The sequence below is a fragment of the Electrona antarctica genome, assembly GCF_951216825.1.
Source record: "Electrona antarctica genome assembly, chromosome: 15".
Taxonomy (NCBI): Eukaryota; Metazoa; Chordata; class Actinopteri; order Myctophiformes; family Myctophidae; genus Electrona; species Electrona antarctica.
This window is the reverse complement of record NC_136796.1, coordinates 806572-819341: the sequence shown is the minus strand read 5'-3', so window position 1 is coordinate 819341 and position 12770 is coordinate 806572. Positions and strand designations below refer to the sequence as shown.

At 44.4% G+C, this 12770-nt stretch overlaps 1 protein-coding gene across 1 annotated transcript; it reads left to right on the top strand.

Annotated features, from left to right (window-relative positions):
- Positions 1–1048: 1048 nt before the first annotated feature.
- LOC306938684 (protein transport protein Sec24B-like) lies at positions 1049–4255 on the top strand (the record flags this gene model as incomplete). Its single annotated transcript, XM_079522950.1, has 1 exon — positions 1049–4255. The coding sequence occupies one exon, from the start codon at positions 1049–1051 to the stop codon at positions 4253–4255; it is 3207 nt and encodes a 1068-aa protein (XP_079379076.1).
- Positions 4256–12770: the final 8515 nt, after the last annotated feature.

Sequence of the window (12770 nt, the reverse complement as noted above, 5' to 3'; positions counted from 1 at the left end):
ACTACAGGATAAAACTACAGGATAAAACTATAGGATAAAACTACAGGATAAAACTGACTACAGGATAAAACTACAGGATAAAACTATAGGATAAAACTACAGGATAAAACTGACTACAGGATAAAACTACAGGATAAAACTATAGGATAAAACTACAGGATAAAACTACAGGATAAAACTGACCATAGGATAAAACTACAGGATAAAACTGACCATAGGATAAAACTACAGGATAAAACTATAGGATAAAACTACAGGATAAAACTATGAAGAAATGACACACTGATACAATGTAAAGTAGTCAGTGTTGTCTCATGAAGAGATATAATGAAATATTTGCAGAAATGCGAGGAGTGTGTACTCACTTTCGTGAGATACTGTATGGAGCGTGTCACGAGGTGTGACGGAGGATGGACTGAATGACTGACTGACAGGTTTTGCAGTTTTTCATAGCTGTACATTGGAGCGGCTGCACCACTCAAAGCTTAAAAACCACCTTTAATGTTTCATTTATCTTAGAAATAATCTGTTTGTCACTAAATAGAGGCTGCTACTGTCGCAAGTTGATGATGTCATACGTCCCCGTGTGGTACAGCCTGAAAGCCTGTGGAACTCCATATTGGGGTAAGGGTTGCGTCATATATATATATATCTATATATATAATAATAATATGAGATTGGAGGCTTGAAAGCTGCCTACACAGAGCGTGAGAATCATTAGCAAGACGGAGACCAGAGCGGCCTGGCAGTCCTGTTTCAGCAGAGATACGGTAGACACAATCATTCATGCACACTCTCAACGCTCCTCAACATCCGAGTCACCTTAAGCCAACTGCGACACAAGGGAAGGGGCTCCCTGTAGTAGAGGTTTCTTTCAATAAATCGTCCAACACATCTTTGGGAATTCAACCTCATGCAGCCTCGGATGTGTCTTTTTGCAAACGTGCATCGGTGGCTATAAAGGAACGGAACAATCCCTCGACATATCACCACCGCCGGGTGTTACAAACCAGCGCACCGCTCTCGGTTACAGAGACTGTACTCATCCATGTATCCAGGCTTCTATAAAATACAGCCGCTGCAGCAAAGCCAGCCCGCCTTCCCTGCGCTCTGTACCCCTGCCCCCAACAAAGCGCCTTTCACAAACAATGTCTACATTGCTAACTACGACCATAACAACCAGCAACACCGTCACCTAGCTCAGCACCAAGTAGCACCAACAGCACCCTCTGGGGAACCCCTAAGCTTCACCACCAATCTGTATGGTACCATCCCAGCCACCTTCCATGGTTCTGCTCCCCCACCGCCAACAGACAATGCTCATGGTAACCCACAGTCATTCCAGCAGCCGCACCCCAATGGCACTCCTTACTGTGGACAGCAACAACACCATGCTTCCCAAACACAGCACCCACAGCAGCATCCGAGTATGGCTCCAGCACCACACAGTTGTCCTGGCGCTCCTGTCCACCCCATCGTTTCCTACCCATCAGCTCCGGGAAGTAGCCAGTATGGTACGTTGAAGGCTTCCAAGACCACTGTTGCCAGGACCATTCCCAACCTAATGAATACCCCACTCCACGGACATGTTGCTAATGTTGGAGCTAGCTCAGGCATTGCCACCAGCCCCTCTGTCCAGGTAGCAGCAGCATCATCAGCCCCCTCATCACCCAACACTGATGATGCTGGTGATACTTCCTCCTCTACGACTAGTGCCCCCTGGATGCCCAACAGCTACAATTCTTTAGAACGAGGCGGCTACCCAGACTCCATGCCTCCCTCCAATGGCATGGCAAGCCAGGCCCTGCCGTGTAGTAACCATGGCTACCAGAATATGCAGGTGACCTATCAGCAGCATCCGGTCACCCGCGTTGACTCCTCCCCTTCTTCTGGAGGTTATGACCAATCCGGCTACCAGCAGCATTCCCAGCCATTACCTAACCTGTCCCAGCCCTCGGTGTCGGATGTCTTGAGGCCAGTGAACCTGCAGCAGGAGAGGAGCCTGCTGCCCCCCAGGCCCCTGGAGGCTCCCGAGCCCAACCTCAGCCCTGAGCTCAAGGCGGCCAACTGCAGCCCACAGACGTTCAGGTGCACCCTGACCGGGGTTCCCCAGAACCAGGCCCTGCTCAGCAAGGCCGGCCTTCCCCTGGGGCTCCTCCTCCAGCCCTTCAGGGATGTCCAGCAGCAGGTACCGACGTCAAACACAATAGTCCGCTGTCTCTCGTGCTTAACTTACCTCAATCCGTTTGTCTCCTTCCTGGACGAGCGCAGGTGGAAGTGTAACATCTGCAGCCGTGTAAACTGTGTTCAAGACGAGGTGGTGCATCAGTACAACCCAGAGACTCGCTCCTCGTACGGCGAGCTGCGCAAGAGACCCGAGGTGCTGAGCTCCACTGTGGAGTTCATCGCCACGCCGGGCTTCGTGTCGAGGCCCCCACAGCCGGCGGTCTACCTGTTTGTGCTCGACGTGTCCCACAACGCGGCGGAGGTCGGTTATCTGACGTACGTCTGTGAATCGCTGCTGGAAAACCTCGACAAGCTGCCCGGGGACACGCGGACGAGGGTGGGATTCGTGACGTTCGACAGCACCATCCACTTCTACCACTTCCAGGAGGGCCTGTCGCGGCCGCAGATGCTGGTGGTCTCGGACATCGACGACGTGTTCGTTCCGTCGCACGACGGCCTAATGGTCAATCTGAAGGAAAGCAAGGAGCTTGTGAGAGACCTGCTGAAATCCCTCCCGTCCACGTTCGGTCACAACAGGGAGACCCACAGCGCCCTCGGCCCGGCGTTGCAGGCGGCCTACAAACTCATGTACTCCACCGGGGGGCGAGTGTCCGTGTTCCAGACCCAGCTGCCGGCGCTGGGGGCCGGCCTGCTGCGGTCCAGAGAACAGGGGTCCGGCACCAGCAGTGTTCAGCACCTGGGTCCAGCCACAGACTTCTATAAGAACTTGGCCCTGGATTGCTCCGGTCAACAGATATGCGTGGACCTCTTCCTGCTCAGCTCCCAGTACGCCGACCTGGCCTCTCTGGCGTGCGTGTCCAAGTACTCGGCCGGCAGTATCTTCTACTACCCGTCCTTCCACCACGTCCAGAATGCGGTCCAGCTGGAGAAGTTCCAGAAGGACGTGGCGCACTACCTCACCAGAGCCATCGGCTTTGAAGCCGACATAAGAGTGCGCTGCACCAAAGGTCTGTCCGTCCACACATTCCACGGGAACTTCTTTGTGCGTTCCACCGACCGGCTGTCCCTCGCCAACGTGAACCCAGACTCTGCCCTCGCCGTCCAGGTATCGCTCGACGACAGCCTGGCAGACTACTCACAGGCCTGCTTCCAGGCTGCGCTGCTCTATACGTGTAGCAAAGGGACGAGGCGCATCCGCGTCCACACGCTGTGTCTGCCCGTGGTGAGCCAGCTGAGTGACGTGTACGCTGGAGCCGACGTCCAGGCCATCACCTGTCTGCTGGCCAACATGGCCGTCGAACGGTCAGTGTCTTCTGGCCTGTCGGACGCGCGGGACGGCCTGGTGAACGCGGTGGTGGACTTCCTGGACGCCTACAGGGTCTCCATGTCCAACACGACGCAGCAGTCGGGACTCGTCGCCCCCGCGTCCCTCCGCCTCTTCCCCCTCTACGTCCTCGCGCTCCTCAAACAGAAAGCCCTGCGGGCGGGCTCCGGCGTGCGGCTGGACGAGAGGGTCTTCGCCATGTGCGACTTGAAGACGCAGCCGCTGCAGCAGACGATGCGCACGGTTCACCCCGACCTGTACCGCCTGGACGACGACACGGTTCACCCCGACCTGTACCGCCTGGACGACGACATGTCCGACCAGGGGGCGTTCCGTCTGAATGGCCGTGCGGTGGTTCCTCAGCCCCGCCCGCTGCGCCTGTCGGCGGAGTGGCTGAGCAGAGACGGAGCCTTCCTCATGGACTGCGGGGACGTGTTCTACCTGTGGATCGGCAAATGCTGCAACGAGACGTTCATCAGAGACGTGCTCGGGTGCCCCGACTACGCTTCCATACCCCCCGCCATGAGCCACCTTCCCGAGTTACGCACCGCTCCGTCCGCGAGGGTGCGTGCGTTCCTCGGCTGGCTGCAGGAGCGCAGAGCGTTCAGCTCCACGCTCCACGTCATCAAGGACGGCGCTTCGGCCAAGACCGTGTTCCTCCAACACCTGGTGGAGGACCGCTCTGAGGCAACCTTCTCCTACCTCGAGTTCCTCCAGCACATCGAGAGGCAAATATCCAAATAGGATACATTTTAACGTGGGAATGTAGAGCGTCGCAGTCCCGTAAAGTAAAGTATTTATTTAAAGATCTGTAAGCCTCGAACAAAGCCAACATGACAACAAACACAATATTCTGGGCCGAACCCCGAACAAATAATTAGAAATAAAAACGCTTGCATGGGGAATTATTTTGTCGTCATGAAAGGGTGGCGGGACTGCGACGCTCTATGGAAGAACTTGTTTGATTTGGCTGTGGCATTCCACAAAAAGATATATATATATATATATATATATATATATATATATATATATATATATATATATACTATATATATATATATATATATATATATATATATCAACCCATATAAAAAAAATCACAACCGTGTGAACCGAGTGGTGCAACTGTTCACACACTACGTCACACACTAACCATAGCAACCATGCTCACCTGTACGTGGCCCTGTACACACATACATAGACACATAGATACAGACAAAGCTGGTTATTGGAGTGGTTTGCACCACTCAAAAAATAAATAAATTATATATATATATATATATATATATATATATATATATATATATATATATATATATATATTCGATGGGTTGATGGATTTACACAGGCTGTTGTGGAAAGGTTTCTCAGACATATAAGACCAAAGAACTGATGACATTGTTGGCCAAAGGGGAGGCCGTACGACGTGGCCTATCACAAAAAGGTGCATAACTTACAGACATATTCATGCAACGCCACAAAACATAGACAGAATGTTGGTTACGGGCTGCAGGAATAACGAATGATTAACCTTCATAAAGTGATCTATCAAAAACGTCGCATAGCGTTTGATTGCTTTCATGTACAGTACGCACAATTAAAGGGATAGTTCAGATTTTTTTAACTTAAGTTGTATGAAATACTTGCCATTAATATAGTGGTTGCAACTGTATTAATTGATTGCCCGAGTCCTGTGGTGGGAGTTCTGCTCTGGTTTTGGTCATTTTGTGGGGTGCACTGGGGGCCACGCAGTAAAAGTAAATGAATCCACAAAACTAACGTCATTTGTATTGTTGACCTATTTCTAAAATATTAGTGCAACTTCTGTTCTTTTTTTACCCCTCTATCACACAGAACTATGTTTTTTGTGTCCATATCACTACGCCCAAAAAATAGTTCCATGTGATAGAGGGGTCAAAGTTGAACGAAAGTCGCGCTAATATTTTAGAAATAGGTCAACAATACAAATTACGTTCGTTTTGTGGATTCATTTACTTTTACTGCGTGACCCCAGTGCCCCCCACAAAATGACTGGAACTACTTAATATTGACCAAAACCAGAGCAGAATTCCCACCACGGGATTCGGGCAATCAATTAATACAGTTGCAACCACTATATTAATGGCAAGTATTTCATACAACTTAAGTTAAAAAAATCTGAACTATCCCTTTAAGCTTTGAGGCATGAAGAGACAACGCCGGGCCCTATTTTACACATAGTGCGGCGGTTAAGCTCATATATGGAAAGTATTGTGCATTTTATGACTAAAGCATGAAACTTTCAGAATATCATCTACACACCCCAAGGTTTGATTTCAGACGTGGAACCACTTTCTGACTGACCTCTGGTGACCTTGAGGGTTCATTGACCTCAGAATTGCATTTTTGCACGTTTTGCTCCATTATTTTCCACTATAATAATTATTTATGTTTGTTAAATGGAAGTTTTGTTCTAATGAATGACAACTTAAAGCCCAATAGTCTACAGAGATGGTGAATCATGTCAACTTTTATGATATAAATGTTATGACATTGTAATAACATTAAAAACATCTATAGAGAGCGGTTAAGCTCATATATGGAAGGTATTGTGCATTTTATGACTAAAGCATGACACTTTCTACAGTGCTAGCAAAATAAAATAAAGATGCAGCTCTTCATAGAGCTACAAAAAGGACTGTATGAAGAGGTATAAGGAGATGGTCAAAGCCAAGAAAGCTGCACAGGAGCTTGTGGCAGCGAAGAGTAAAAAATGACAAGAACCACAGAAGAGATAGTTGTTGTTATTTTAACATTATTGTATTGGTCTTAATCTTTTTTAATGAAGTTATGGAAGAAAAAAATACAGAAAGACTTGATTGATGATTTTTTTTGGTTTTTATATCCAATGAATATCGTTACAGTATATTCAAAGGTGCTATAGGGCATAGCAGTGGTGGCTATTTTATGGTTCCATCCATCCAGACTCCATTCATTTTTCACATATAGAGATTTCCAAACAATATATATATCAATCCAGGATCCATAAATGCTGTGAAAAACAAAGGCTATTGTATATTATATAATTAAATATTTAAAAATAAATCACAGAATCAAATGTTTTAACGTCATGATTCAGTACGGTCCTGGATGGCTTGATTCTATAGGCTTATTATTTTTTGTATATAAATATTCGTAGAAATCTCTATGGGGGAAAAAACAATGGGGTCTGGAACGATGGAACCCGAAAATGGCTGCCACTGCTATTGTATGCCCTATTCATCTCATGATTTTGGTTTTGGGGGCAGCATGGCGAGCTTTCAGGGTTCATACGTTTTGGGGGAAGTAACTGTTGGATACTCTTAAGCCTTCTATACCAGGTGGCAGGAATTTAAGGAGATGTTGGGAGATAATATGGTACCATTTCTGTCATAACACTTGCTACCAGTGACATCGATGGAGAATCCAAGCTAATATAAACTGAAGACTATATTTTTGGAAAGTTAGCTATTATAGAAGTCATTGTTCTCACATTAATACAAAATCAAATTAAAACATTTAAATGTTCGAAATGAAAAACCTGCCTACCGACAATGTCACCGGTAGGCAAGTCTCTGAACTGTCCACAGCCCTACTCTGAGAGACAGACTGAGTGGACAAAAAATGTACCATAATGAGCACTAGTGAGTTCACTTAGAACCACAACCTCACACTCAATGGTCTTTTTCCACTATCTTCATCATCTCTCTCCTCATTCCCTTCAGCCTCTACATCTTCTTTGTCTTCATCTTTGTGTATTAGACCTTATATTAACCATATTGGAAAATTCTGTTTTCTGCTTCAATTAGGTTATTGCTGCTCAAGGCCGTCAGACCTTTGAGGTCAGGGGTAGTTGGGGATTAAGGGTCTTGCTTATGTATACCTCGACACATTGCCGGGGCCTGGAATTGAACCTGGGACCATCTGTTTCCCAGGTGGCTCATTCAGCTATGGCCATCCTTCTTGTGAATGGGTTGTAGAAGTTCCAACAGGAACTGTATTGAGAGACTAGGCATGGTACTTTCTCACAGGGTAGGAGAGTAAGGAGACAGTATCACAAGCACAAGCATCTGATAACACTCGATGCCTGCTTTTATCACAGACATGTTCATCAATGTTCCAATGCAGAGTGTGCATCATGCCGTGCTTTCAGATTCCAAGACGTCCGATCATCTACCTCATGAGCCACTGCTGCCCCGTCACTCCACTGGATTAGACATGTCATAAAATTGACCGAAAGACGAATTATTATATACTTTATGCAAATTATGCAAATGGGGAACAATTTCATAATTTAGTTATGGCAAGAGATTAATTTATGTAACATAATATAGATGTAGACTCTAAAACAACCTTGATATGTTGACTAAAAGCAATAACACTATAGCTAATTCCTAATTTGTACCTATGTTTTACATAATTTATGCCAATTATGCTAATGAAGAAAGGGTGTATGACTTCACCATAATAACAGATGCATTTCTGGATATCACAAACATAGACTTTGACTCTTAAGTCACCTTTCAAAGTTAAATGGATGCAAAATGATAGCCATTTCCAGTTAATTTGCTCATTAAGCAATTGATTTGCTCATTATGCTAATTACTCAAATTGTCCAACATATAACTTTTAGCAAACAATCATCATCTGCCAGCCTATAGATGACATTTTAATCATAAAAGTTTAAAGGAAAAAACATTTCTGGGTTTAACATGGGCAGTTTACAGCATGGTTTGACAGCCCGAAATGTGTACAGCCTCTGACAATTTCCAGATGTAAATTCAGAAGTGTTTCCACGTCTAAAAACAAACTTAATGGTATATAGAAACACTGTAGAAAGTGCCATGCTTTAGTCATAACATGCACAATACCTTCCATATATGAGCTTAACCGCCGCACTCTCTCTCTCCGCACTATCTCTCTCCTAGATGTTTTTAATGTTATAACAATGTCATAACATTTATATCATAAAAGTTGACATGATTCACCATTTATGTAGAATATTGGGGTTTAAGTTGTCATTCATTAGAACAAAACTTCCATTTAACAAACATAAATAATTATTATAGTGGAAAATAATGGAGCAAAACGTGCAAAAATGAAATTCTGAGGTCAATGACCCCTCAAGGTCACCAGAGGTCAGTCAGAAAGTGGTTCCACGTCTGAAATCAAACCTTGGGGTGTGTAGATGATATTCTGAAAGTTTCATGCTTTAGTCATAAAATGCACAATTGGTTTGGTTATCCGCCTAAGGGACCCCTGAACGTCTTTGCCTTTTACCATTTTGAAAGAACGTTTTACAACACTTCAAATAGCCGTGAGCTTGTAGATTGGCTATTTGAACTATTTAAAAATGTTTATCAACATAGTTAAGAAATATAGTAAAAATCACACCCGTGTGAACTGAGTGGTGTAAGGTCACCACTCAGATCAGCTGTGGTCTGACGTAATGTCTGACGTAATGAAATCACACCCGTGTGAACTGGGTGACCATAGCAACCATGCTCATTTTTTGGTACGAACAGACAGACAGACACGTAAACTAACAAAGCCAGTTGTAGGAGTGGTTTACACCACTCAGAAATGTTTATCAACATAGTTAAAAATCACACCCGTGTGAACTGAGTGGTGCAAGGTCTTATATATAGCCTGATCAGCTGTGGTCTGACGTAATGTCAGTGACCATAGTAACCATGCTCATTTTATTGGGTCCCACGTACAGGTACACACACGTACAGGTGCACACATACATAGACACATAGATACAGACAAAGCTGGTTGTTGGAGTGGTTTGCACCACTCAAAAAATATAGTAAAAAGTAAAAACTAAAGGCAAAGAGGGATAGGGGTGAAGCACCAGTGAAAATAGGGCCCAACTGACTATCTCCCCACTTGTCAACAGACGTCTAGACAGTCTTTCATTTACTGTTTATCAAGAAAGGTTCTTGACCGAAATTATTTCTTTATTGACCAAGTGAAGAGAAGTGTGCTGTGTTTTTTTTGTTATTATCATTTGATCTCTGTGTACGTGTATACTGTACTCCACCAACACACATGTAACAAAGACTGTATGTAGGTGTGCAGAACACGTTTGATGCCACCCGAATGAACCAAAATGAGGCATGTGGTGTGGTGGGCAAGCCCCGTCATTAAAAGTTGCCTAACTTCAGAAGATATACCACCACAAAACTATGATGAAAATGTTTCAGATGAGGCAAGGACGGGCAGGTCTCTAAGGGAGATGCCAGCCACGTTGTGGTACCATGTTAAATATTACTTGATAAGAGAATCAGTTAAAAAAAATCACACCTGTGTGAAGTGAGGGGCGCTCTTATCATCATACATCTGCATGATGTATGATGATAATGTCAATCCAATGCAATCCAATACACATTATTTATATAGCACGCTTATATAGCAAGGTTTACAAAGTGCTGTACAGGAAAATAAAAATCACACCCGTGTGAAGTGAGGGGCGCAAATATATTAAAGTCTAACTCATGTTGATTAGGTCTGGTGATGTAAAACAAACGGTGCCAACACAAACATTAAACGCCATTAACAATAAAGAGACAATGTGACGTAAATGGCACATTATGACGTAAATTTTCCCTTCATTGTCAATGGCGTTTACAAAACAAACATTGAACTAAAGACAAACATTAAACCATGTATATAAGAGGGGCTGGCGCTCCTCAACTACGGATTACACTATAGCTGAAATACAGAAAAACACAGTACAAAACACTGAAACAACTCGTGACTGAAAAGTACAAGACGCAGCAGCGTCAGACAATAGTGACTTTAAGCGACGACGGATACGGCAGTCGGCTACGACGACCGGAAATGGATCAGTGCTCGATACATAAACCTGCTCTCCGTCACAGCCCTTTCTACTACGGCAGAACCTACACTTACACGTAGTGTCTACAACGCCATGTCATAACCATGTTTATTGAAATTATAGCTGTCATACATTTACACCGATTGCTCCATCACCTCTCTTATGCTGTGTGTTGACATGCTCTGAATGAAGAAATAACACTAATACCATATGTCATATTAACCACGTTTATTAAAACGGTTTTAGAACAACACAGATTGCTCCAACACCTTCCTCTTTCCACTGCTGATCATGTCCAGCGCATGTAAGAATTAAGCAATATCGGCAAGTTAGCTGACGCGCGACGGGGTGTTTTAAAAAAAAGTGTTTATGTTTGACACATGCTGCATAGACGCGTCACCATGGGAACCAATGTCGCCGTCGCCGACGGCTGTTTGCTTAACGATTTTGAGAGCTACGGCGACGGCGTCATAGCCGCCGTACTTCCGCATAGCGTCGCCGTCCTGAAACAGTCGTTGCTTAACTCTTTGAGCGTTTCAAGGATTTCTATATAGTAGGTAGACTTCTCTATGGCCAGAATGGCGTTTTTGAATGATTTATTGAAAATTCTCTGTTGTGAATGTGTGACAACGAAAGACCTTCAGAGAAAGCTTGACTTGTCTGCTTCCAGGAAAAAAATGAACTGAGTTGATAAAATGTTTAGTTCTTGTGTTGGAAGCCATTTAAAAGAGCCTGCATTTACACTGTTTCTGTTTCTAGGACAACCAAAAAAAGTTATGCCCGGTTGAAGTTTTATTTTCTAAATAACTTTTTTTCTGCTGGGCATACATAGCCATGCAATATCTCATTTTAAAGGGTGAGTTGTCTAGTTCAATTAAAATAAAATAAAAAGTTTCTCACATGTACCACTGTAGATATTTTGCCATCTATAAATAGCATGGTCAGTCATGATCAATCTGACCTATCCAGCTAAAAGTCCCCATAGCTCTGAAATTGGAACATCATATAAACTCAATTCTTTTTTGGGGTAAAATTAGACATTCTAACGCACATTTTGATATATACCATGTTTACATAGTCTTACCAGTACCTTGTCTATTCATGCATGTATCTCAAAAACCTGTTATGAAGAAACACAGTTTTGATAAAAAACACATCCAAGGACATTGTTTTGATATGACTTGGTGCCCATGATATGTATCAAAATATAGACTTGAATGTATACTGTATTATAAAAAAGAAATTGAGTTATTACCATCTACCGTTACAGAGTAAATCACAGTTGAAACTTGCTTAGTCATATACAATAAACCTCACAATAGTGAACAAAATAGTCATGACAGGTCTAACTCATTGTAAAAGCGTCTTTTATTTTTTACGACTACTAACATAATAAAATGATAAATATTACAGAAAATAAATAGGCCTACAATATACAAAACAGTTACTCCTCCCCTAGCTCTGATCCATAGCTCTAAATGCGCATTTAGAGCTATGGATCAGAGCTACTCCTCCCAAATGTCCCCAAACCCAGTCCTTGACGGTGTGTGTGTGTGAGTTAACCTGACTCCGCCATATGGGGCAGCAGAGTGTACACTGTGTTCCCCCCTCCTGCTCCCATCTGGGAACTCTCAGGCAGACTTGATGCCCGGCCACAAAACGGCCTGGCCAATCAGCAGCAGCTTCTAGCAACTTCTAGCAGCAGCTTCTAGCTTCTACTAGCTGCTGCTGATTGGCCAGGCCGTTTTGTGAGCAACTTCGCTTCTAGCTGCTGCTGATTGGCCAGGCCGTTTTGTGGCCGGGCATCAAGTCTGCCTGAGAGTTCCCAGATGGGAGCAGGAGGGGGGAACCCAGTGTACTCTCTGCTGCCCCATCTGGCGGAGTCAGGTTATGTGTGAGTAGGCTAAATAAAAAAAACACCCAAAAACTGCCCCCCCTGAAATGAATGAATGAATGAATCCGGTTCAGTGTCGGAGAACGCCATCGCAGTCTTGACTCTTCATCCTCCTCCTCCTCCTCCTCATCTGATGCCAGTTCTAAATATATAAAAAGAAATAAACATTTTAGCTGTAGTCAGTGCACGCTACTATTACATGGCGTTTTACCCGGCTGCTGGCGATCAATGATTTTATTGTGCAGTGTCTTTGTGGGCCGAGTCGTGGCATGACAAATACAAATAGATGCTTGTATAAGTAGTATCACGATAAAATAATATGGCAACGTTAGAATGAAACACCAATGAGTGATCGGTGGTAATGTAGCTAGCTGCCCAGGGTATATCCAGCACCATTGCGTCGCAATCATCCAGCAACATTGGTACTGGCTATTGCCCGGGCTTGTGGCCCGGCCAATAGCCAGTACCATTTGTGCAGTGTTTGTTAGCAACTACTACTAGCC